This window comes from Triturus cristatus, chromosome 8 (assembly GCF_964204655.1).
Source record: "Triturus cristatus chromosome 8, aTriCri1.1, whole genome shotgun sequence".
Classification (NCBI taxonomy): domain Eukaryota; kingdom Metazoa; phylum Chordata; class Amphibia; order Caudata; family Salamandridae; genus Triturus; species Triturus cristatus.
In genome coordinates, this window is record NC_140591.1 from 815,521,194 (window position 1) to 815,546,041 (window position 24,848).

At 43.7% G+C, this 24,848-nt stretch overlaps 1 protein-coding gene across 1 annotated transcript in view; it reads right to left on the reverse strand.

Annotated features, from left to right (window-relative positions):
- The window catches only part of NALCN (sodium leak channel, non-selective), a 2,843,734-nt gene that overhangs the window by 1,981,080 nt on the left and 837,806 nt on the right, over nucleotides 1–24,848 (reverse strand). Inside the window, exon 6 of the mRNA XM_085622267.1 lies at nucleotides 1,185–1,268. Within this exon, the coding sequence (XP_085478393.1) occupies nucleotides 1,185–1,268 (84 nt within the window). The remainder of the gene's footprint in view (nucleotides 1–1,184; nucleotides 1,269–24,848) is intronic.

Sequence of the window (24,848 nt, forward strand, 5' to 3'; positions counted from 1 at the left end):
TTCGACTTGCACTGCACTGATGAAGCCAAAGAGTAAAAAAACATCCCTCTGTAGTTGAAGTATATCTCATGGAAAAGGCACCTGGCCTAGCAATTGTGCCGGACTGCTCATTTTGGGGCACGGTTGAATTGATTGGCAAATGTTTACTTGGTCTCCTTCTGTAATGCAGATGAGTTGAATAAACAATCAAGAACTTCTACATTCAATGCACAATTGGACCATCCCAGGTAGTTGGAGCTTTGACATGATGAAACCCAACAGGAGTCTGAAAAGCTTGCGGTGGTTGTTATGCTGTAATAAAAACACACAAAATGGATGCTGGAAATCCTTGAATAAACCTCAGCCACTGTCAATCACTCTGGGCTGCATTCTAGTCCATCATGTTCAGTTAGTTTGTTATTACAGACTTAGAGCAACTGTAATCAAATCAGACTTGGCTCTGCCGCTCCTGAGCCGATCCAGACCAAACTGCCAAACCGCATCTGCTTGCAGTGGTTAATTTGTAAATAAAATAAGGGGCAGGGCTCCCGTCAGGATGCAGGTTTCACCAGCCATTTTCTCCTGTTAGTGCCACCTAAAACAGAACCAACTGCTAACCATGAAAGTTGGGGGAGGGTGTGGCGTAATAGCCAGAGCAGCTGACTTCAGAGCTGGGGTACCAGGTTCCAGTCTCCGCGTTGGCTCAGCATCCTGTGATTCTGAGAAAATCACTTAAGCTCCCTGTAAATTAAGGTGTCCTTAACTGATGCTCATAGAAAAGTGCAGGTGTTGAAGATTAAGTGCCGTTGCTCAGCACCGTAAACCACCAGCTCAAATTAAGCACAGCTTGTAACACAGCAACCTTAGAGTTCAACCATGTTGGCCATCATCTGCAAGGTGCATTTAAAGCCTATGAAAACATGCATATGCAGCACTGTTTGGAGACAATAGGATATATTTGCATTAAAGATGATTAGACACTTTTACAATAAAAAGTTTAAGGGCAGTGTATATCTAACTTTGTATACCGTATATTTACATTCTGGTCAAGAATACAGTTCATGTATTCTAATAGCAGTCGCATCTGCAGTATTCATAAACTGATAAAGAAATTGTTTTAAAAAGTATGAAGATCATAAAACATTTTTAAAAAACTGTTTTCAATAAATCCAATCTAAATTTTTGGATAAAATTAAGACCATTACCTGCAGCACCAAAGACACCCAAAGACAGAACACCATGAAGCCATCAAAGACACACCACCTGTCCTTCACATAGGAATTGTCCCCCTGTAAAAGAATGCAACAATAAAGTGAAACAATCATGACTACATTTTCAATTCAGCAATTACAATTGCATTTATATTGTTTTGTTCCTATGGATGAACATTTTTATTATCTGTATATAAAAGAGAAGCATATCTTACCCACCCACCAGTATTCTCTCAGTTTGCCCAGAAACATGTTCTACCAAGCTAAAGCTGCACAAACTGGAAGTATAGGCAAACGTTTACTGAAACTTCAAATCATACATACATGATCAAAAGAAAGGAATAGTACAATAGATATCTCTTAATGACTGGGCCCATCACTGAGGCCTTGTTCAGAAATGCTAGTTCAACAGTCAGAAACCTGCTCCCAAAAAGACACTCTTACGTTTTGCTTAACTTCTTATCGATGGCTACTTTCTGGAACTCGAAAGCAATTGTTGAATTACTGAAGTATTTCAATGCATAACCTTTAGTATTACATATTTTCCACACAGGTGGTCTATTTTTCATGGGTAAATGTGATGCAAATGTGTTTGAGCACATGCAGCTTTTTTCTCTTCCACTGGGACATTTATTTTATCCTGGGAGAAATCCCTTTCCCAATATCACCATTATTATGCATTATCCTTTATGCATCTATAAACTTTCCATGTACTTATGGATCTATATATTTATTACTTTATTCTAATTCAGCATATCCAAAGCACTACCCTATTTCTCACCATATACCTCTCTCAATATATCTTCTACCTCAACTCTCTGACTCCTCTCAAATCTCTTCCTACTACTCTTTCCAATGTACTACCCTATTTCTCACCCTATACCTCCATCAATATATCCTCTACCGCCACTCTCTCATTCATCTCAAACCCCATACTACTACTATGATCCCCAAAATAACCCCTTCTAGACTCTCTCCTTCTCTACCTCTCCCTGCACCATCTGACACCTCTTTTGCTATACTGATCCCCCCAAAAAGCCTTTCTAAACTATTCCCTCTGACTCTTCCCATCCACATCCCTTTTTACTCATCCCAAGCCTCCCACTACTTATAAGACCTCCAAAACAAAAAAGTCTAAATCCTTTACTCTTGTATCCCTCCACTATCCTTTTCAATCAAAATAACAGACTAACATGTCCTCTTATCAAATTTCATATTTTACTATACTCATCCCTTATGGGTTCCAGAGTAGCGTGCTACTCTCCGAAAAAAAGCGCTTCAACACCTCATTAGGGGTAGCAAGCACTATAGAAATGCAAACTTTTTTCCCCCTTCTATCCCTCCGCTATCCTTCTCAATCCAAGTAACTGACTGATATCCACCACGCAAATTACTTTCATATTTCACTATACTAATTCACCACCAATCCTTTATGGGTTCCGGAGTAGCGTACTACTTGCCGGGAAAAGTGCTTCAACACCCCATCAGGGGTAACAAGCGCTATATAAATGGAAACATTTTTCCCTCTCCTATCCCTCCACTATCCTTCTGAATCTAAATACTGACTAACCTATCCATCACTCAAATTACTTTCATATTTCACAGTACTAATTCAACACTAATCCTTTAATGGGTTTGGGAGTAGCGTGATACTCGCCAAAAAAATGCTTCAATACCCATCTGGGGTAACAAGCGCTATATAAATGCAAACCTTTTTCCGTCTTCTATCCCTCCGCTATCCTTCTCAATCCAAATAACTGATTAATATCCACCACTCAAATTACTTTCATATTTCACTATACTTGTTCACCACAAATCATTATGGGTTCCGAAGTAGCAACCTACTCGCCAAGAAAGTGCTTCAACATCCCATTAGGGGTAACAAGCACTATGTAAATGCAAACCTTTTTTCCCTCTTCTATCCCTTCGCTGTCCTTCTCAATCAAAATAACTGACTAATATCCACCACTCAAATTACTTTCATTTTTCACTATACTAATTCACCACTAATCCTTTATGGGTTCTGGAGTAGCGTGTTACTCGACGAAAAAAGTGCTTCAACACCCCATCAGTGGTAACAAGCGCTATATAAATGCAAACCTTTTTCTCTCTTCTATCCCTCCGCTGTCCTTCTGAATCCAAATAACTGACTAACCTATCTACCACTCAAATTACTTTCATATTTCAATATACTAATTCAACACTAATCCTCTATGGGTTCCGGAGTAGCGTGCTACTTGCCAAGAAAGCGCTTAGACGCCTCTTTAGGGGTGGTAAGCGCTATATAAATGCAATTACAATACAATATAATACAATTATTGACATATGGACCTACCCCAGTTCCCATCCTCGAAATGTACCTACACCCATCAATTACAAAAACCTATATAGACAATTTGCTGGGTGGTATACTACAAGTTAATCATATATGCCTGTACACAAGAAATAAACGTTGTTTAGGTGTTTTCTGCGTAGCAGGGAGCCACACACAGAAATAGACCCCAAATGTGGTTCTTAAAGGTACATTTTCCAGCAACATTGGTTTCAAGCAAGCCTTGAAACTACTGCTTGAGCTTTCAGATATAGAAAGAAACAAAGTATTGCTGACTGCTACATATTCCCTTCGTAGTACCCCTGGCACAGGCTAGAATATGGTTTCCACTGAGAAACAAAAGCCTCAGTTGAAAGGAATGCTGGGGAAGACACAGAGATATCCCATGATTCCTCATGCGTCAAATTGATGCCCTATAGCTATGTAAATTCAGAGACTTCTCGTTATCTTCTGTCTTATAGGGTAATCATTTGCTCTTAGCACATGAACGAGTTTGCACCACTGCAATGCATAAACCCTTGTGGCCTGCTAGCTGCCCTTAAATATGAATAAACGAATAAAAAGTTAAAAGAACAAAATGTACCCACATTTAGGAAAGGTAAAGTTGGATCTGACATGATTCTGAGCTTTTCTAGAGAGAACAAATGGTCCTTCAGGGTGGAACAGATATAGGGGTCTACAGAAACAGTTCGATGCTGTAGAACATAGCTCCAGCACCAACTCAGCATGGACACATGGAAATGACAGTAAAGAACAGTGAAGCAGTCCGTTGAGGAAGACTACAGAGATGACTCCATCTTAGAAAAGTGTAGGGAGTCTCCTTTATGCAATGCCGTTCAAAGATCTGCACTAGCAACCTTTGAACGCATTTCAGAAGACATGCCCTAGTTTGATTTGGAAGTCTTATACTCTGTTGTGGGCTGTGGTGTCTTTAGTCCAACAGTTTTGCCCACAACAATCTGGACTATGACAAAAACGTGTGTTGATTTGGACCTAAAACTAACCCTGGGCGGACAACTACGCTACACTCGCGTAGTTTGCGCTACTAAGCGTTACGCAAATTGCACGTAGCACAGTGCAAAAGTGCGTTGTGTAGCGTAGTTGCCATTTTTTGCTCACTCGCAGTCCTCAACGTCAAGTTGGCGACCGCGAGCGAGCAAAATGACATCCCGGCGAGACTTTTTCCTCGTTCGCGATCAGCAACATCAAGTTGCCGATCGCAAGCGTGGAAAATAAACCTCCCGGCGAGATTCTCAACGCGGCAGAAAACGACCGCTTGCACTGTGCGGGATGCCGTTTGCAATGATTGCAACGGAGTAACGGAGTTCGCGTAGTGCTATGCGTATCTCGTGTAGTGCGAAGTGCACTTTGTGCAGCTACGCGTAGCGCTACTACGCAAACTATGGCCAGGGTTACCTAAAACCAATGCGCAAGTAGATAGTCATATACACTTTTTTGACGACATCCTCAATGCTAGAGGGCCCCATTTTTAAAAACATCAGAAATCCCAGAGGTATAGGAAGACACCATCTAATTTCACTTGATGAGCTTTCCTGTTTTGATGTGATCCACCAAATCGCAAGCTTACGCCAGGGAAGTCTGCAATCTTCATAGTTATGCAAGTGTAGGCTTGTTTGCCCTAATTGTTGTTGTCTGGATTGTCTGCATGGTGGGAAGACTATAGGCAAAATGTAAGGATGATAATAAAATTAAGTACTTTTTTTGCCTCATTTAAAAAAGATTTTTCAAGTGAGAATTTTCCTTTACCTGTAACCCCTTCAAAAATATGGATGTTGCATCCATTTTCACACACATACACTTAGTTTATTTAAATGTAACCTTGGAAGTGCAGGTATACCTTAACCCCTTCCCCGCTCATGACGGAACTACTCCGTCATGAGCCACGGTTGCGCTGTGCTCATGACGGAGTGGTTCCGTCATGCTGCGGCCGTTGGCGGCCGCTCCGCCCACCCGGCGCTAATTCCCCGCCTGTGCGGGCGATTAGCGCAGTGGGCGGAGACGTGACGGAACCACTCCGTCATGAGCACAGCTCAACCGTGGCTCGTGACGGAGTGGTTCCGTCACGAGCACAGCGCCACCGCAACTGCCCCCAAACCCCCCCAGCGCCGCGGCGGAATTCCTGCCGCGGCGAAGGAGTTAAAAAAGCACTGCAAATATTTGTAAATACCCACAAAGTCCTGACTGGGTGAGGGTTGACAGCATTTGTATTGTCCAGTCCCATGACACCCTTGGAAACCCAATTTGCTTACCACATATTCTTTTTTTTTTTTTTTTTTTTTTTTTTTGAAAACCTTTATTGACAGTTCAATAAAAACAAGTATGGGCCTACAACCCCCCAGGGCCGGCCGCTAAGCAATCGGAGCAATAACGACAAGTATAAACACAGGCAGCACTTCGGGGAGCAAAATCGTACTGCTAATACTGTGAACAGCGTAAGTAGGGCACCAGGAGAAAGAGGTTTTCATTTTATGATGAGACGAGGCAGAAGGATCAGGTGACAAGCAATTTTAAAACAACGATCACGGATCTGCAGAGTAATGAACGTTAGCGATTTACAGCAATCTATTAGGTCAATGGCGCAAACACAAGAACTTCAGGATGGGGAAGAACATAATATACAGCTGCGCCCGCAGTCCCCCGCCAGAACTCCCCAAGAACACCCCGGAAGTTGTGAACACATGGAACGGCAACGAGGCATAACAAAAGGAGGTGTATCACGCTGATCCCAGAAAAAGAAAAGCAGAAAGAATCAGAAAAGAAAAGGAGGCCATGGAAAAAGAGATAAAAGAATACAGAATCCCCTCCCCCAACCCCCCACCCTGCACCTCTGCAAATGAGTACGCCCCCCCCCCCCCCAGCAGTGTGCCTGTCGCCCTGGAACCAGACCCGAAATATAGGATAATAGGGAAAAAGAAGTAGGAAAAGACCCCCACCAGACGGGGGGGTAGAGGAAGTATTTATAAACTGGAGGAGGGCCTTCATAACAGACCCCCGGCTTCACCCTCCCGCACGGTAAAGTTCCCCTAAGGTGAACAAGGAACAGCACAAGGACAATCTTCTCAGACCACGATGGGGAGCATTATGCACCTATTGTGCCAGTAGCCATGTCAGGAGAGCACGCCACCCCTAAGCCCGCCCGTCCACTAGGCGACCACCCCCGAGGGGCAGCCTCATCCCTGACCACTCTTTGGAATTCTGCCCATGCCAACCCCTCGACCCAGCACCATACCCAATGTTCCTAGGCAGAGGAATGTCCAACAACGACAGAGAAGCGGCGCACACAGGCGGGGTGGAAGTCTCTGAGCGTCAACACAGTCCGCCGCGTGAAGAAACCGGCTTCCCAGTGCTGCCCTAGGATCTGCACTGCATGCAAGGTTCAGGAAGGCAGAAGCAGTCAAAGCAGGCATTAGTTGCTGGAGTTGTCCCTGGGTCGCAGGAGGGCATGTACGGGATGAGGCCACCACATCCCACTCAGGTCCAACGCCTCCGGGATAGATCAGGCCCTCAGAAGGTCGAACGCACTGTAGCATACTGGCCGGGGCGTCCAGTTGTGTACTAACCTCAGGGGCGGCCGCCACAGCGTCCTCCTGCGCGCAGTGTGGGTAATCTCTGTGTTCGTGCGGACAGGCGGGCCGCCACTGCCCCAACTCCGACGCCACACCATCGAGCTTACTCCCCAAGATCACGAAGCCATGAACCAAGGAGGAGTGAAGGGTAACAAGAGCCTCGAGGAGGTCGCCGCACCCCAGCTCAGCTCTCTGCGATCTCGCCGCCACACTCCCAAAAGTTGTACGCTCACAGGCCCGCTGCGGCCCGGCGGACAGGATGGTAGGCTTCATCGCCCAAAGATGGCCGCCAAGTATGCCCGACCCTCACCGGGGCCGGGACAAGCGTCGCGAAGTCCACGTCGTGGGTGACCGGGTTCCGGGGGCAGGCAAAAAACTATCCGTGGTCACGGGCAACAGTCGTCCCCACCACGGACCAGCTCCCGTAGAAATCCGGGGGCGGCCCGCAATGATCGGGGCAGGATACGGACGGCGGCCGGGCAGCTCACCAGCAAGGCAGGGGCAGTCACCGGAGGATGTAGGATTTGCACCCCCGGTCATGCACTCGGTCCGCTACGCTGGGCAGTAGAAGTGACCATGCCGAAATGTAGGCCGAGTTTGGCACCGCTCCAGTGGGCCGACTCCACCCAGTCACCACTGGCCGCTGTTGTCGCACTGCCACCCGGCCACGGCGTCAACTCGATGTCCCGGCTCCAGGGCCGCACAGGCCGCAAAGTTCAGATGCAGTTTTCTCCGGTGATACCGCAGCTAGAAACCTCGGAGTCACACAGTCGGGAGCCCCTCTCCTTCAGAAACACGACCACGTAGCACAGGTTGAGGATCTCAGGCAGGATATCCGTGCGGGATGCGGAGGGTCACGGAGCCGGGAGTCTACGCTGCCGTCCCGGTCGCCATCTTGGCTCCTCCTCGCTTACCACATATTCTTACTTACAATTACCGACACAGATTCTGGCATTTAGGTGCTGAAGTGCAAGATTGAGCTAATGTGTAAGTAAAAACATATTTTGGTGCATTAAACAGAAACAACCATTACGGAAGAATTTGTATCCACTGTGAATTACATACTATTGCATCAAAAACGAAAAACAAATAGAAAGAAAAAAGAACCGAAGAAACAAAGATGGAGAGTTCAAAAGGGACAGCTTGCCATGGTGGTGAATAGAAAAAGTAGATCTGTGAGCAGTAGGTTTGATCATTCGAGAGCTATCAGCCCAAAAAAAAACACTACCTCTATATGTGATGCAAATGTAAATGAGCAGAGTTTTACATGAAATCGAAAGCTCATGGTTTACCTCTCACTAGACACTTTAAGCTGCCAGAGGAAACACAGAGGAGACCTATTGCCTATTCTGCTTCTCAAACAACATTTTAGGCATCAAACCACATCTCCCCATCACTTTCCTGAGGTTTGTTAAACTTCAGTAGGTGAAACAGCCTCACATTAAAAAAAACACATATTGTTTGAAAAGTAGTGCTGCCATGTCATTTGTAAAATGATTGAGATTTTTAGTTTTTAAAAATAATCCTTCTGTCTTCATCCTCCTGCTAATTCAATGCACGAATTCCAGAAACAGATGTTAAGCCAGATTCTGGTTCCTCTGCTTAAGTACGTCTTTTGTGCGTTGGAATATGGAACAGCATGTGAGTGGGCTGATACAGTAGCATGGAAACACATTCTGGCGGATAGAGGAAATGCTCCTGTGATCTAATTTCAATTAAATGCTAGCCCATATCCTATTTGTTTGTCCAAGAATGAGTCAGCTAAGAAAGGAGTGATGAATGCGGCTCATTAAATTGACATACATCATTTTCATTTGGAGTTGGCGTCTAAATATTAGCCTAGGTTTTTCCCATACTTTCAATTAATACAATCTATAAATCTAATTCCTCTGTTAAGTAAATCTGTGATGATGGTCTACTGTCCACACATGGCTCAACAACATGAACCTGAATTGAATTGATCACCAACATTCACACACTGCCAAGTCACTTAGGGGCATATGTATCAAGCGAATTTTCAATCGCAAACGCTGCGATTCGCAAAATACAGCGTTTGCGATTAAAAATTCGCAAAACGGGATGTATTAGGCAAATTCCCAACGCAAAATTAAGGAATTGCTAATTTAGCGATTTCTTAATTTTGCGTAAGCATTTAAGAAATCGCAAATTGCGATTTCTTAAATGAAATGTAAAAAGCACCCAAGTTGTGCGAGTTATCCTTAAGAAATCGCAAATTACCACCAACTTCCAGTTGGTGGTAATTTGCGATTTCCATTCAAAAAGCACTTTTTTGAATTTTACAAAGTGCCACGTGGCGCTCATACATGCCCTTAGGGCATGTATGTGCGCCATATGCACACACATGCTAATTTCAGGGGTGCATCAGGGTGTCATCATGACACCCTTGCACCTTTGAAATTATTCTCAAATAGCGATTAGCAAATTGCGATTCGCTATTTGAGAATTACTTCCCATTCATTCCTATGGGTCTCCTGGCCCATAGAAATGAATGGGCAGGTATTCCTTAATTGCGATTTCGCAATTTGCTAATCGCAATTAAGGAATTTTAAGAAATCGCAAAAAGTTTGCAATTTTTTAAATACATCCCGTTTTGCAATTCTCAAATAGCGATTCTTTAAAAATCGCTATTTGAGAATCGCAAATGGTGATGTTGATACATATGCCCCTTAGAGTCACCCTGTAAACCAATCTCACCTTCAATTAACAAATCACCAGGCAAACCAAGATGACCTGGTCATGATTTTATCACTAAAGAAAGTGGAAACATTTCTTTCCAAAAGCGGTTTCAGGACTGGTGTTCTAGCCCTGGTATCTGTGCATATAGGTGGTGCAATGCCCTGCTTTAAGACCTCCAACACTCCACAAAGTCTCCCTTTAAGTGTATCCTGCAAGCCTCAGCACGACTCATTGTGGCCCTGACAAAAAAATACAAAATGACACCACTATGATGGAACTCCATTGACTCCCCTTGCCTGGGCACACCCTTTTGAAAACCAGCTGCATCATCTACAAAGTAAATACAACCGACATCCTTATCTATCTGACCGACAAGCTCATCACATGCCGAATTCACAACGGTAAACTTAGACCTGAAGTCTAAGTTTAGGCCTGGAATCTAAGGGCCCAGTTCACAAAGGTAAACTTAGACCTGAGTGTAAGGGCCCAGTTCACAAAGGTAAACGTAGACCTGAAGTCTAAGTTTAGACCTGAAGTGTAAGTTCGGTATTTACCAAGGCACTCAGCAATAGCATTTCTACCCCTGCGGAGGTTCCGCACTAGAGGCGTAACTTCCAACCAAGTACGGAACCTCCACAGGAATAAAGACACTACTTGGAAAATATCCGCCTGACAGTGGAACCTCCGCAGGCATAGAGATACTACTCGTAAATCCCTATGTGAATATTGAACTTAGATTTAGGTCTAAAATTAGACTTCAGGTTTAATTTACCTTTGTGAATCAGGCACCATGTTTAAACCTGAAGTTTAAGGGCCTGATTTAGATGTTTACGGATCAGGACTCGCCTTCACTTTTTCAGAGGTCTTCCCACACGCCGACTTAGTGGTCCACCCGATTTAGATGTTTGCAGGTCCATGGGCGAAAACTATCACACTCCTGCCGCCTCCGCCAGGAATCTTTGTCCGCGTTGACAGCACCATAGGCAGAAGGGGCTGGCAGCAGGACTCCAGCCAAGAGTCCAGCTGAGCTGATTACGATGTGCCTTTCTGTCAAGGCAACTGTGGCGGGAATCTCTCCTACTTTGCATTAGCGGAATCAAAGGAAATGAGGTAAAAACTTACATTGTGTCCGACTTCCCACTTCCATTTCCATCTTGTACCCCATTGTCCAGGTCCCTCATTTGCTACTTCGACTCCACCACAATGTCAAACAACTCTGTTGTCACTGAGGTCTAAGGTAAGCTACTGGTACAATTGACCTACCATGTATTGTGTGTTGACAATTGCCATAGCTTAGTGTATTTCTGCATTGCTCTTACATTCAATATGTTTCTTAGGTGTAACACAGTAGTATTCAATTTCCTACTTATCAAGGTAAATTGAACACACCTGTATTGACACTTAAAACAAATATTTGTTGTTGTGGTATTTGAAAGTGTTGTACTAGTGGTGCCTGTGGATGGGCATTCAATGGTGTGTGAATGTTGTGTGAGTGGCATGCAATATGTAAGACAAAGGGACATAACACATTGCCTGCATATGTTTTTCATGCAAACATGACACATATATGTATTGACACATTAATAAGTTGAACCTACCAGTCTCCACTCCACCAGAACTCACTCCATCAGCACACCACCACTAAGACACTGCCTGCACAATGGGAACATCTAAATCAACTCGGTGCAAACCCGCTAGCCTGATGGTGACAGAATACAGTTAGCCAGCAGAGAAGTCCACTGCTGAGGTGGTCTACTGTCTATTGCCACAACATTTTAATGCGGTGGGTGGACCACCATCTGCTTGACGGACTGCTTGGAACCACTGCCACGGCAGAATGATGGTAGTACCGCCAAGATCTAAATCAGGTACCAAGTTTAGAAGTGAAGTCTAAGCGCCCAATTCCCAAAGGTAGATTCAGACTTCACGTCTGAATTTGCTCTTGTAAATTGGGTCTCAGGTCTAAACTTAGACTTCAGGTCTAAGTATACATTTGTGGATTGGTTGCCCAGTGTCTGGAACAAAATTCCTTTATCTGTCAGAAGTACCCCAACCCTGCCTGAGCTCAGGAAGGACCCGAAGACATGCCTCTTTAAAGAACGCTATATGATGATGCAGTAACAGCCCACATTCACTCTTAGAAACCAGCTACTTCTCCAATGACACGTTGACTGTGTCTTTGCCTTCGACCCTGTACAGCGCCTGCCTTTTGGTTAGGTAGCACTATATAAACATCAAAACATACATGCATACGTTCATTGCAAGTACCAATCATCACAAGTCCTGTGCACACTTCTCTGTGGCATCTGTCATCATGGTTTAGTTTCTGAGACTGGTGTAGTTTGCCGTTGTCAGAAATGTAGGTTACATAATTATGTATGTGGCTTTGTATACCAATTCTGTTTTCAGGGCATAAACAGATGATTACATTTCAGGGACTTTGATAAATCCATGTGGAAAGAAGATGGGAGTGTTAAGTAAATGGTCATGGCCAAAACTCAACTTGGTTGCTTACTATTTAGCCAATCAAGATGCTGAAATTTCCCTTCACATTTAATCAGCATAAAGCTGTGTCTCAACCAACTCACTAAAATTTCCACAATGTCAAATAAGAGCGAGGACGTTAACATAGAAAGAATAATCACAATAAACACAACTATGCCTTAAAATGTATGCCAACAACCCTACAAAGCTGGCATCCTACAATAGTCAGAGCATGTACCTCCCACTGCACAACCCACTCTCTTATCATTAACAATGAGATGAATGAATAGATCAGCTTCTACTCTCTCAGCTTTGAAAAAACATGACATAGGTATTTACTTCTTCAATGTCGTCCGTGGGTAAGAAACTCAGGAGTACCACTTTCACTGGACTCTGTTGATGTGGGTTTACTTCAAAATATACATAAAAATTCAATTTAACCACAATACACCCCACATTCATATTACAACATCACTTAACATTTTCTCTGTGTTACATAAAGCATCAAAACAAATCATTGACATAGCTCAAAATTCAATGCTTAGTCTGGCCACTAAATATAGCTTATTACTTATAGAAAACAAATGAACAATGCAGCAGTGGAATTTGATTCAGGATACCATATTGAATTCTACTATCTGGATCTGGAACACACGATCCACGCTTTCACTACATAACTCAAAACACAGCACACTAATTGCAAATTAGCGGTCACTTGAATGATCATCAGTGCATTCTGAAAAAAAGATCTCTGAGAAACAGGATTAACTAATTTTTTTTCTTGTAAATTGATAAATTGGGCAGAATAACCTTAGATGGTTGGTGTGTTTACGTACTCCAATTACGTGTGCATTTATTTATAATCACATTTGCACTTTTATCCCATTTATAAAGAAAATGAAGCAATTTTGAACTTTTCCCACCATACGTCTGGATGAGGAAGATAGTATGACGCTTCAAAACAGCTCATAGCCATTAAAAGCCTTTGCATCAAGGGACAAGTTCATCCTTTGTTTTTTTCAAACTGATTGTTAAACAATGATGATAGTACAGTAACACTAGCTTTACAAAAGGATATATATGTATACTTTGAGGCGGTATGAAATTAGAGCCACATTTATAAAGAATTGATGCAATGCTGATCAGCGAGTAAAGTTGCTGTGCTGCGTTGTGTCAGAGTTAGAGAACAGAACAGTGCCGTCTCTAAGAAGTGGCACAGTTCTGCTCTCTCTCTGAGCCAGTGCAATTTTGCCTGCCATACGCCAAAGTAGACACCCTTGCGCAACCGTTCAGGAGTGTCTATGTTGTGGTCAACATAGTTTTCTTTGCAGCAAGGGGTTTGCTGCCAGTTAAAAAACTATGCTGCAAGGCATTTTCGTCTATGTACTGTAGAATGCAGCACACATGCAAAAAAGAAAACAGCTAGGAGAAATGAAAATATGTTTCTTTGTTACGTCTGCCTCAGAGAGGTTCAGGATTTTGGCACACATCTCTGTCAACAATTATTTGTAGATAGGGATTTGCTTCAAAGTCCATGGGTGGTTGCCCGGGAACGCCCATACACCCCCTTTGGACCACTCTCTTGAGAAAAATGATGCAAGGCAGCACATTGCACTGCTTTGCCTTACTTTGGGTTACAATCAAACGCAAATCCGGATTTGCATTGGATTAAAAATACCAACCTAACACTTTGCGTTGGGATTACGTTAAAAAAGTAACTCAAACTTGCCGCAAAGTCTTTGTAAATCTGGGCCTTAATTCCTAATGAGAAACTTCGATGATGTATAACCCTTTTTATATTTTTCAAGACCCGTCTGAAGAGCAGGTTTAAGGTGCGGACTCTTCGGAACGTGATTGGAGAGTTGTTGCTTGGGCAATACACGACCCTTTGTTTCAACACTCATCTCCGCAATCGACTTCTGAAGGCAGTTTCATGACATCAAGAGACTTCTACAGTTCTCACAAAGACTACAAAACCTGAATACTTTAAAGGGATCTAGCAAACGTCAGTGGAGCCATTTTATAAATCATGCTGCCACCAAGACTTCAATTAGCGACATTTAGAGGTACTGGTTTCCCTGGATGTCATTTAGGGGTCACCAGCGAACCCTGGCTTGCCATTTGCTATCCCTAGAGCTTCCTTTGTGAACCCTAACCTCAGAGTTGGCAAATGCGGTGCCAGGAACACAGAGGCAGCTAGGGCTCCACTCTATCTATTTTCTGTCATTTTTTATTACACTAATAGTGAATAAACTAAATATATTATTCACTAACAGTGTAATGTGTCCAACAAGCTGGAATATGCCCTTCCATGGTATCTGAGGTAAGTAAAAAATGCTTTTAAATGAGGAGCAGAAGGGTGTAAAAACAGATGAAAAAAAACGTACTTCCTCACTGCATCTCTCCTTCTGCGTCGCCACGTCTTTCCTCCACCTTCTTGCCTCGTCTCTCCCAGAAAGGAACAGGAAGCACATCCAGGGTCCCCTGACCAATCACAACGTTGCAATGTAGCATTCTGATTGGTCTGAACGCCGTGGTTTGGTGCTCAGCCAGGAAATGGGAGCCTGGGCATGTTCTCCAACCAAGTTGTAATGCAGCCTGTGTGAAGAACATGCAAAGTACGCATGACTTTGGACAGCCTGAGAGGGTCGGAGAATCAGTCATTGCACACTTGTAGTGTGCCCACCACTCCTCCCACTGCTCTGAGAGCAGAGCAGCCCCGCCCCGTCCTGCAAAAATGCCGCAGCAGGAACAAATAAAATGATAATAATAACAAGTTATTATCATTTCAGTTTTCCTTTACTTCGCCGTCGCCACTTTTGAATGTATGTTGTGAGCGTGCTTGCGCGGGGGATTATGTTTATGTGTGAGAGGGTATATGTGTGAATTTGTGTGTATGTGTAAGTATTTCGGTAAATTGACGTCAATGCTGGTCTCCATACCAATTAGGTTATAGAGAAGTCACACTTTACATCAGAAGTCTCTTCCTGTGGTGCAAACAGCAAATATGACAATGCCTGTGCCAGACTGACAGTTAGCATTGTATTTGCCTTTACCTAGCTGAAGGTTGAGGAGGATAAGAAAGGGATTTATCTCACTATTTCTCTAAAATAGTTTCCTGATGCAATATGTAAATTTCTTTTCATCCTCATTCCAGCCATTTATTTTCTGTGCAGAAATTGGACTACATTTTAATCATATACCATTTGTTAACTCCTGAAACTTTGGCATCTCGGTTAGGCATCATGGTACTTACTGATTTTGCACCTGTTTAAAAAATGGAGCAAATCCATTTGATATCATCTTTGCTACTTGTGCAATATGGATTGGCGGAAATGAATTTTGCCTCAAAAATAGTCTGGCCTACATTATGTGTATTTTGTGCACGAGTAAAAAAATAGCACTAATTAATTTTCCACTATTTTGTCACGTTTACATCATACAAATGAAACAAATGCCTTTTCTGCATTTGTAACGAGTGAAAGGTGATTTCAAGTATGAGGAAAAATCTATGTATTTCATTATTCTTCCCAAGGAGCACTTACAAAGTAGTAGTGTGCTTTAGACAGGCTTCTCTACAATTCTAGTATACTAATAAAATGCAATCACAAAGTCATATTTTATATAAATATTTCATATATTTACTTACATAGAGGACATTCCCTGCAAACTATTTTCCATTATGTAATATATTAGAATTATTAATGAAAATTGAATTTTGGCAATAAAAGGTGCATGACTATGTTAAAGTATATTTTATAAGATATACATTTTGTATAAATAAATTCAGTGATGTCAAATTTAAAATTTGTGAAAGTGCAGAATAAAATAACTGTGACGTGTATTGGCTCGTCAATAGCCAAGAGGCAGAACAGAGATTTTCTGCCAGATTAATATCAGGTTTGGAGCATAAATCTGTAAAGAAAGATTTGGCAAATCCAGCATATTTTCAAACACAGCAGTACGTTGCTACCTAACTCGCGTCTATATTTCTGCAGCAAAACCATTCATAATTCCTTCTTTTTCAGATTACATTTATTAATGTAATATATCAGTCTGTCAGCACCTTCCCCAGTGCAACAAATGAATGATCCCCCATTGATGTAGCATTGTGTGGAGGGGGAGGGGGGCTGCTTGTTATGACCCTAAAGCAATGTCAGTCAAGATTCAGGGTTCTCCAATGGTCACACTTACAGAAAAGAAAATCTGGAAAGGAATCAACATGTAGATAGAACAAGCTCTCTTGCAAACCAAGTTACACCATGGGCACAAACATACAGCGGCCTAGAGAGTGGCCACAATGAGTGCTGCTTTGGTACGGTTATGAATCCTGATTGAGTGTTGTCTAGAAGATGGTGAAGTTCTGGGTGGGTTGTGAGTTGCTTGTTGATGGCCTTCTCTATCACTTTGGCTAGATAGGGAAGCAGGAGATGGGTCTGAAGTTGCTCAATTGATTTGGGTTGGCTGTGGACTTCTTGAGAAGGGCAATGATTTCCGCAAGTTTCCATTCACCTGGGAAAGTGGTGAATGTGATGGAGGTGTTGATGATGTGGGTCAGGGTAGGTAGTGCTGATTGGTGATATCCCTAGGTTGTAGATGTGGTGAAGGCATGGATCCAATGGCCCCCCTGAGTGGATGGTCCGCATGATTGCAGCTGTGCCAATTTTCCCATTAATCTGATTTCCTAAATCAGCTGAATCCATGGTGGAATGTGACTCTGGCATTTTCTCTATAAAACAAATCTTTTACGTTACAATGGAATGTATCTTTTTTTGACCCTGGCATAGGGCTTTGTGTCACAACTGGATTATTCCAGTGATACACAAGCATGGCACCCATTTTCATTTTGTACACTAAAGTGCCTTTTGCTAGCTTCAGTAAGGCAGAGTAATGCACATTGGTTGTCACAGTGGATGCCTACTTCCGATTTATACTGAAGCGGGACGTTGTGCGGCCCATCATGTAACTGTGGTAAGGATGTTTCTTTACTACAATTTTCTATATATTCAAAGTTCAAAATTAGTGGCACTATCCAGAGGGATGAATGTTTTAGGAGCTGTGTGAAATGCACTGGAGAGGGGATTGTGCAGGGCTTAAGGGGCCATGGAAGGAGATGGTCAGCGACCAAATGTGCAGAAAATTGGCCAAGGGAAAAGTAACACTGATATCATGGTGGAGTAAGGCAGAATCCAAGATGGAGCAGAGTGGTTCTAATGGGGAAGAAGGCAGCACAGAGTATTGGGGCAATGTTGCTAATTTCTGTGCTTTTAAACGTTATGTTTTTAGCCTTCTGTTTTAATACTGTATAACCTACCTTTGTGTGTGCTCGTCTTGCCGCTCCTACCCCGGTCCACCACGGGCTTGCCCGATTGTTGTGGAGGGTAGGGCGGCCAATCACCACGAGGGGAGGGTGGAGCCAGGGATCAGCGCGTCGGCCATTTAAGGTGATGCACTTCCGTACGCGCAGCGGACGAGCGCAGCGGGCGGGCCGATGGCGCGCCAAAGGCGCGCCTAAGGCAAGCCCGTCTGCGCCCGTCCGCGACAGTGCCGACAGTGCCCCGGTCAGTACCGGGATGACTACCGCTGGCCCCCCTACTGGGCGCATTAGTCTATCGGCCTTGCAATTGTCTGCTTTGAGACCATTGCCCTGCCATGACAATATCAAATGCAATCCCTCACTATTACACTCGAAAGATTTCGCCTGCCAGCATTGCTCATTTTCGCTTGCATCTGTACCTAAGGGCCCTCGCTCCCTCGGTATAATGAATCCCCACCCAGTTCCTCTAAAGAAAATTAATGCCTGCCTTCTTAACTGCCGATCGCTTCCTAAACACTCTAGCGATATCTGGCTATCCCTCTCCTCTCACGGCTGGGACCTGATGTTCCTGACGGAGACCTGGCTCAAAGATACTTCCAATCCTGACATTACCCTTGCTATTCCATCAGATTATCATTTTACAGGACTTAGTAGGCCAGGCACCAAAGTAGGAGGGGGGGTCGCCATTATACTTCGCAAAGAGTGGAATGTCACTTCCAGGAAACTTGCCTCTACGGGCCCCATAGAAGCCATGTATTTTAGTATTTTAGTATTGCAGACGATACAGATCTTGTCATGGCGGGAGTTTTGGTCCAGATATCGCTATGGAATGTATCTTTTTTTGACCCTGGCATAGGGCTTTGTGTCACAACTGGATTATTCCAGTGATACACAAGCATGGCACCCATTTTCATTTTGTACACTAAAGTGCCTTTTGCTAGCTTCAGTAAGGCAGAGTAATGCACATTGGTTGTCACAGTGGATGCCTACTTCCGATTTATACTGAAGCGGGACGTTGTGCGGCCCATCATGTAACTGTGGTAAGGATGTTTCTTTACTACAATTTTCTATATATTCAAAGTTCAAAATTAGTGGCACTATCCAGAGGGATGAATGTTTTAGGAGCTGTGTGAAATGCACTGGAGAGGGGATTGTGCAGGGCTTAAGGGGCCATGGAAGGAGATGGTCAGCGACCAAATGTGCAGAAAATTGGCCAAGGGAAAAGTAACACTGATATCATGGTGGAGTAAGGCAGAATCCAAGATGGAGCAGAGTGGTTCTAATGGGGAAGAAGGCAGCACAGAGTATTGGGGCAATGTTGCTAATTTCTGTGCTTTTAAACGTTATGTTTTTAGCCTTCTGTTTTAATACTGTATAACCTACCTTTGTGTGTGCTCGTCTTGCCGCTCCTACCCCGGTCCACCACGGGCTTGCCCGATTGTTGTGGAGGGTAGGGCGGCCAATCACCACGAGGGGAGGGTGGAGCCAGGGATCAGCGCGTCGGCCATTTAAGGTGATGCACTTCCGTACGCGCAGCGGACGAGCGCAGCGGGCGGGCCGATGGCGCGCCAAAGGCGCGCCTAAGGCAAGCCCGTCTGCGCCCGTCCGCGACAGTGCCGACAGTGCCCCGGTCAGTACCGGGATGACTACCGCTGGCCCCCCTACTGGGCGCATTAGTCTATCGGCCTTGCAATTGTCTGCTTTGAGACCATTGCCCTGCCATGACAATATCAAATGCAATCCCTCACTATTACACTCGAAAGATTTCGCCTGCCAGCATTGCTCATTTTCGCTTGCATCTGTACCTAAGGGCCCTCGCTCCCTCGGTATAATGAATCCCCACCCAGTTCCTCTAAAGAAAATTAATGCCTGCCTTCTTAACTGCCGATCGCTTCCTAAACACTCTAGCGATATCTGGCTATCCCTCTCCTCTCACGGCTGGGACCTGATGTTCCTGACGGAGACCTGGCTCAAAGATACTTCCAATCCTGACATTACCCTTGCTATTCCATCAGATTATCATTTTACAGGACTTAGTAGGCCAGGCACCAAAGTAGGAGGGGGGGTCGCCATTATACTTCGCAAAGAGTGGAATGTCACTTCCAGGAAACTTGCCTCTACGGGCCCCATAGAAGCCATGTATTTTAGTATTTTAGTATTGCAGACGATACAGATCTTGTCATGGCGGGAGTTTTGGTCCAGATATCGCTAGCTGCTAGTCTCTCTGTCCTCAACTGTCGCTGTCCACAGCGCCGGGACACCCCCGTTGGGGGTAGCCGGGCGCTTTATCAAATTTCAATAAAAATAATAATAATAATCACTACAGGTTCCAAGAATGGAGTAATACCAGGTTATGAAGCAGCACCAGGTCAGGGAGGAGCTGCACAGCAAACTGTAGAGCAGTAGGGGTTCTGAGAAACACCATGGGTTCCAAAGTGTGAATTCAGCACAGAACTGAGGATGAGCAATAAAGGTTCCAATGGCAGAGTTTGTGGAGACATGGTAGGTTCAATATGGTCGGAAGTAGTACATAGAAGCCGAATGTGGCTCAGTAGTTACAGCATGGCAGCATTTTCATTTATTCAAGTTAGTCAGACTAATTGCAGAATTGCAAATGCCCATTGCTTAAATAAAGCACATCAATGAACCCTCCACTGCAGTGTGTGGATGCTGCACCGTTGATGGTTTGTAATGGATGCACTTATTTGGCTGTGAAACATATGTAATACATTCAGAAGATGCTTTCGGCATGGGGGGGGCCATTTCTTGAAAGATATACTCCAATTGTTTCCTCCTATTCCCACTAAACTGTCACTAAGACAAAATATAAAAACTTTGCATTGTGCACCAGGCTACAACTTTTACAATTTGTACTAGTAAAAGAAAGTGGAGATCCAAGAAATAGCTACAAACGCATTCCCTATTCTCTAGGGATTAGAGCAAATTGTGCAGGGCTTTTATCTAACCAGAGTGAAGTCCTTAATGCTAATACATTACTTACAATAATATTATTGTGCTGAAGTGCGGATCCAGATATTATACTATTCACATGAGGGCATTTTAGAATGTAAAATGTAATACAACTACTTGGTGATATGAACTAAATGGGGAAGTATGAAGATTTTAAATTAAACCCTGCTTTAATCTGTAGTTATTTTAGATATACTAGTAAAGGTCACTATCTCATTCTTAGCCCATATCCTTTTATTTAAAGTGACCAAATAAAGACAAATATGATTCACTTTATGGCAAAAACATGAGTTTTGTTACAATAAATTTGTTTTACATTTGAGCTTGCAGTGAATTCGAATGGATAACGTTTTTCAACTTAGCATTTCAGGACTTATTTCCCTATTTTGGATTAGATGAATTCAGTACTTTGCTTGACGGTGGGTGAGCCCTTCCCCGCCATTAATGTTTGCGACAGCACAGTAGCCTGAGCAGCAAATCCAACACCAGCTTGAACTGACAATGGCAGCTTGACCCAGAATTCTCCTTTCAACGCATCACTGTGAGAGGGTAATCTTCTTTACACTGTGGCACTGATGTGTATTGCTTGTGCCTTTATTTGAGAATTTAAGATCACTTTATGGAGCAGAGCAGCCATGTGTCTCTACCCCATGTTGCTAATGTGTTTTTCATTCGATCCAATCTCCAGCCTTTCTATGATCTTCCGTGTCATTGGCTGTCTTTTCCAGTGCATACAGGGTTTTGGGAGGGAATTTGGAGAAGTGAATGGGTTGCATGTCGTAAACTTATCATTGCTATATCAGTAAGGTAAGTACACACACACGCACGCACACACACACACACACACACACACACACTTATATCTGTTTTGCACTATGGCATTCACCATTGTGTAGTTATAGTTAGGTCAGTTTCCATTGGAAAGATATTGTTTGTTTTGCTAAGTACTTTGGAGCAGTTTGGTAAATTGACAAATCTGCATTTTGACTCTCCCGTGGAAAGTTTCACACTAATCCATCAACCTGCAGCTAAGAAAATGAGGGGATCCCAAAAGTGTGATTTTCTATGTCAATTTCCAAAGGAAACTTGCATTTTAAAAGGTACTCTGTCAGTATGAAGGGGATAAGGCGGGTAACTGATTAAAGATATGCACATAAAATTAATTGGCGGATCCTGATTGACTGGTGACATCATGGAGAAAATGTTGTGCCAGCCATTACAGGAATCCTGAAAAAAATGAAAGTCCACATGAGGCACTACTGGTGGCTAGAGCAGGCCACCAAGAACAAAACAGAATACCAACAGCATCCACAACAGTCCACTGTGAAATGCCAAAAGAAGTTGATATCAAGGGGGGACTAACCGGGAAAAGGTGTGAATAGGGTCCACTCCTGGAGCTTCCTAAACCGCAAGAGACCTAGTGTCAGTGCAAGGAAATAAAAGCAAATTATAGGGGGTGGGAGCAGGAGCAGGCATGCATGGAGTCCCCCACCCCAGGACTCGATTTGCTCCTTGGGGCCACATCTCCACTGGAGACACAGAAAGAAAGAAGCATGCCACACTCTTTAATTATCTGTTCCTGGGTGGCCCCCATCTTCCAGGAGACCAAGAGGAAAGAGAACAGTTGGGGTACATCTCCCGCTCTCCTGCTTGTGTCTTGGAGCATTAAGCCTCCTGCCCATCTTGGTACAGGTAGGAAGAGCGCTTGTTCTAGCCTGCAGTAAAACCAAGCAGAGAAGATGCCATCTCCTGCACGACACAGAACAGTGATCTGTGCATGCAGTAGCCAGCAGGGGCTGGGGCCTTTTGAGACCCTCCATGCAAAAGCAAAAATAGATGCTGTGGGTGCCACAGATGAGACTGGGACACCCATAATAAAAAAAATGAATAGGCAGCTTGGACCTGGAGCATTTCTCAAGCCCTCGCAAAGGCGATTTATGTTTTGCATATTCCACTTATGGTACCCCAAAGAGGCCAGGGGCACCACAATCATGTTCCTAAATGTTTGTGGGGCTACCAAGAGTGTGGCAGCTCTGTTAAAGTTTTTCTTAAGTCTCCCAAGGTCTCCCAGAGGTTACATTGGTAACCCCAGGAAAGTTTTCACACAGTTTTAGTCACTTCTAGACACGTTCATTGAGGGCCGCTGCCGGGGCTCTCAAGGGACTTCTCACCATATTATCATTTTTAGCAGCAGGGCTCTTTACCTTGCACCTCTGCACTATAAAGCACAGACAGCAATCCCGTTGTACAAGATACATACATCAGGGACCGCTGCGGCTGTTGCTCACAAGGCACTTGCTGCCCCATAATCCATCTTGGCTAGAGGGCTTTTGGCCTGGCACCTGTGCGCTATGATGGGCGGACAGTAATCCTGCTGAATGGGACATGTAAGGCTAGTGCCTGGGCAAAGACTTGGCAAAGGGCAGGCCCATCTTCATCCGTCAGCACCAGAAAGACCCAGGGCAGGGCCATCCCCTTTGTCCCTGTTTTTAAGGTGACTACAATGTTAACAGTACTGTGCTATTTGATTGAAGCATCAGGAGGACATTTCACATGTTTATTGGAATTTAATTTCTTTACACTACATAGTTTGTTGCTTAGATTGTTCATGGGAGTGTGTTTCTCTTTTAGCATCCAGTCCCATTTTATTAGTTTGGTTGTGTGAAGGTCCCATCAGTTGTCATAATGGGCAAGCGTAAGGCCGTTGAACCCTTACAAGAGGGAATGAAGCTGTCTAATGCATCTAGGCACACAGCAGTGAACTGTAAGAGATTGATGTATGTTGTAAATAGACGGTGGTATAGCCAGGTTAAGTTTGAAGACCTTTATTTGAAGCTCAAGAGAAGAGCCAAGAGCGGACTCTCCACCACGGAAGCAACTCGTAACTGACGTGGAACAGAATGCCAGATTGCAAGCAAACATGGAACAAAGAATACATGAGCATTCTATGAGTGGTAAACAACATACGTACTACATATCTTCTTCCTTTCTATTGTTAGAAACAAGAAACAAAAAGTAAAGTAAAAAAAACTAAGTACAACAAATATTATGATAAGCCAATGTGAATAACATAAAGGTTACAACAAAACACAATATTAGCGGATGAAATCTTGAAAATAAGCTGGAGGTCTGCGATATCTTGGGGTGCGATTGGGAGCAAGAGACTCAGGACAGAAGTAGAACTCATTATAGGATGAACTTCAGACATGAGAGAATCACCACTTTCTCCAACATGATGTGGACTTGTAGGAACTAAAGTGGTGGTCTCAAGAGGTGCTTGAGCCAAAAGGTAGTCGCTATTGTTCGCAGAAGAAGGAGCTCTCTCAAAGGTAGAAGTTGAAACACCCCTTTTATACAAGGCCACACGCCTGAAGATCCAACACTCACCATTATTGAGAATTACACAATGATCAAGAACTTTCTTGACGGTGAAGGGTCCCTTGAATTTAGACAACCCCCTAGCCACCCTCCCACTTTTGACTTTTACAAGGTCACCAATAGTGAAAGGACAGGAGGTTTTAGTGGAGGAAGGTAAGTCTGAGCAGTTAGTTTGTAAGGTAACGACTTGTTTCATCCAAGCAGGTATGAGTTTCAATCCGGGAGTACGCCCTCTCATAAGTTGAAAAGGGGAAAGACGTCCATCAACAAGGGGAGTTGTGCGATAGGCCCATAACATCTCATTAACCATTTTTCGTACCACAGATCCATTTGCAGAGGCCATTTGTATGATACCCTTCACCGCCCTGTTTGCACTTTCGCATATTCCATTGCCCTGTGGATTGTATAGTGAAGTGCGGTGATGAGAGATACCGCAATCCTTGAGACATGCTTGCATTTCATTGGAAGTGAGTTGAGTGCCACTGTCAGTAATGATGATTGAAGGAATCCCCTCGTCTTTAAACAAGTTTCCTAAAAACTTGATGGTGTTCTCAGTAGTAACATTGTTAGTAAATTCTACAACTAGCCATTTAGAGTAAATGTCGACTACGACAATAGCAAATCTGTCTCTTTCATGTAATTCACCCATGGGGCCAATAAAATCCAGACAAATACTATGCCAGGGTAAACCTGGATTGTCTAAGTTACCATCAAATGATTTGGGACCTACTTTGAGTCTTTTTTCCCCCTCCCTGCAGATGGAACAATTTTCTACCCACTCAACAACTTGGGAATCCATGCCTGGCCACCAGAAATGATTCTTAAGACGACGTTGTGTGAGAGTCTGACCCAAATGACCCTCATGTGCTAAGGCTAAAAGTTTGTTTCTGAGA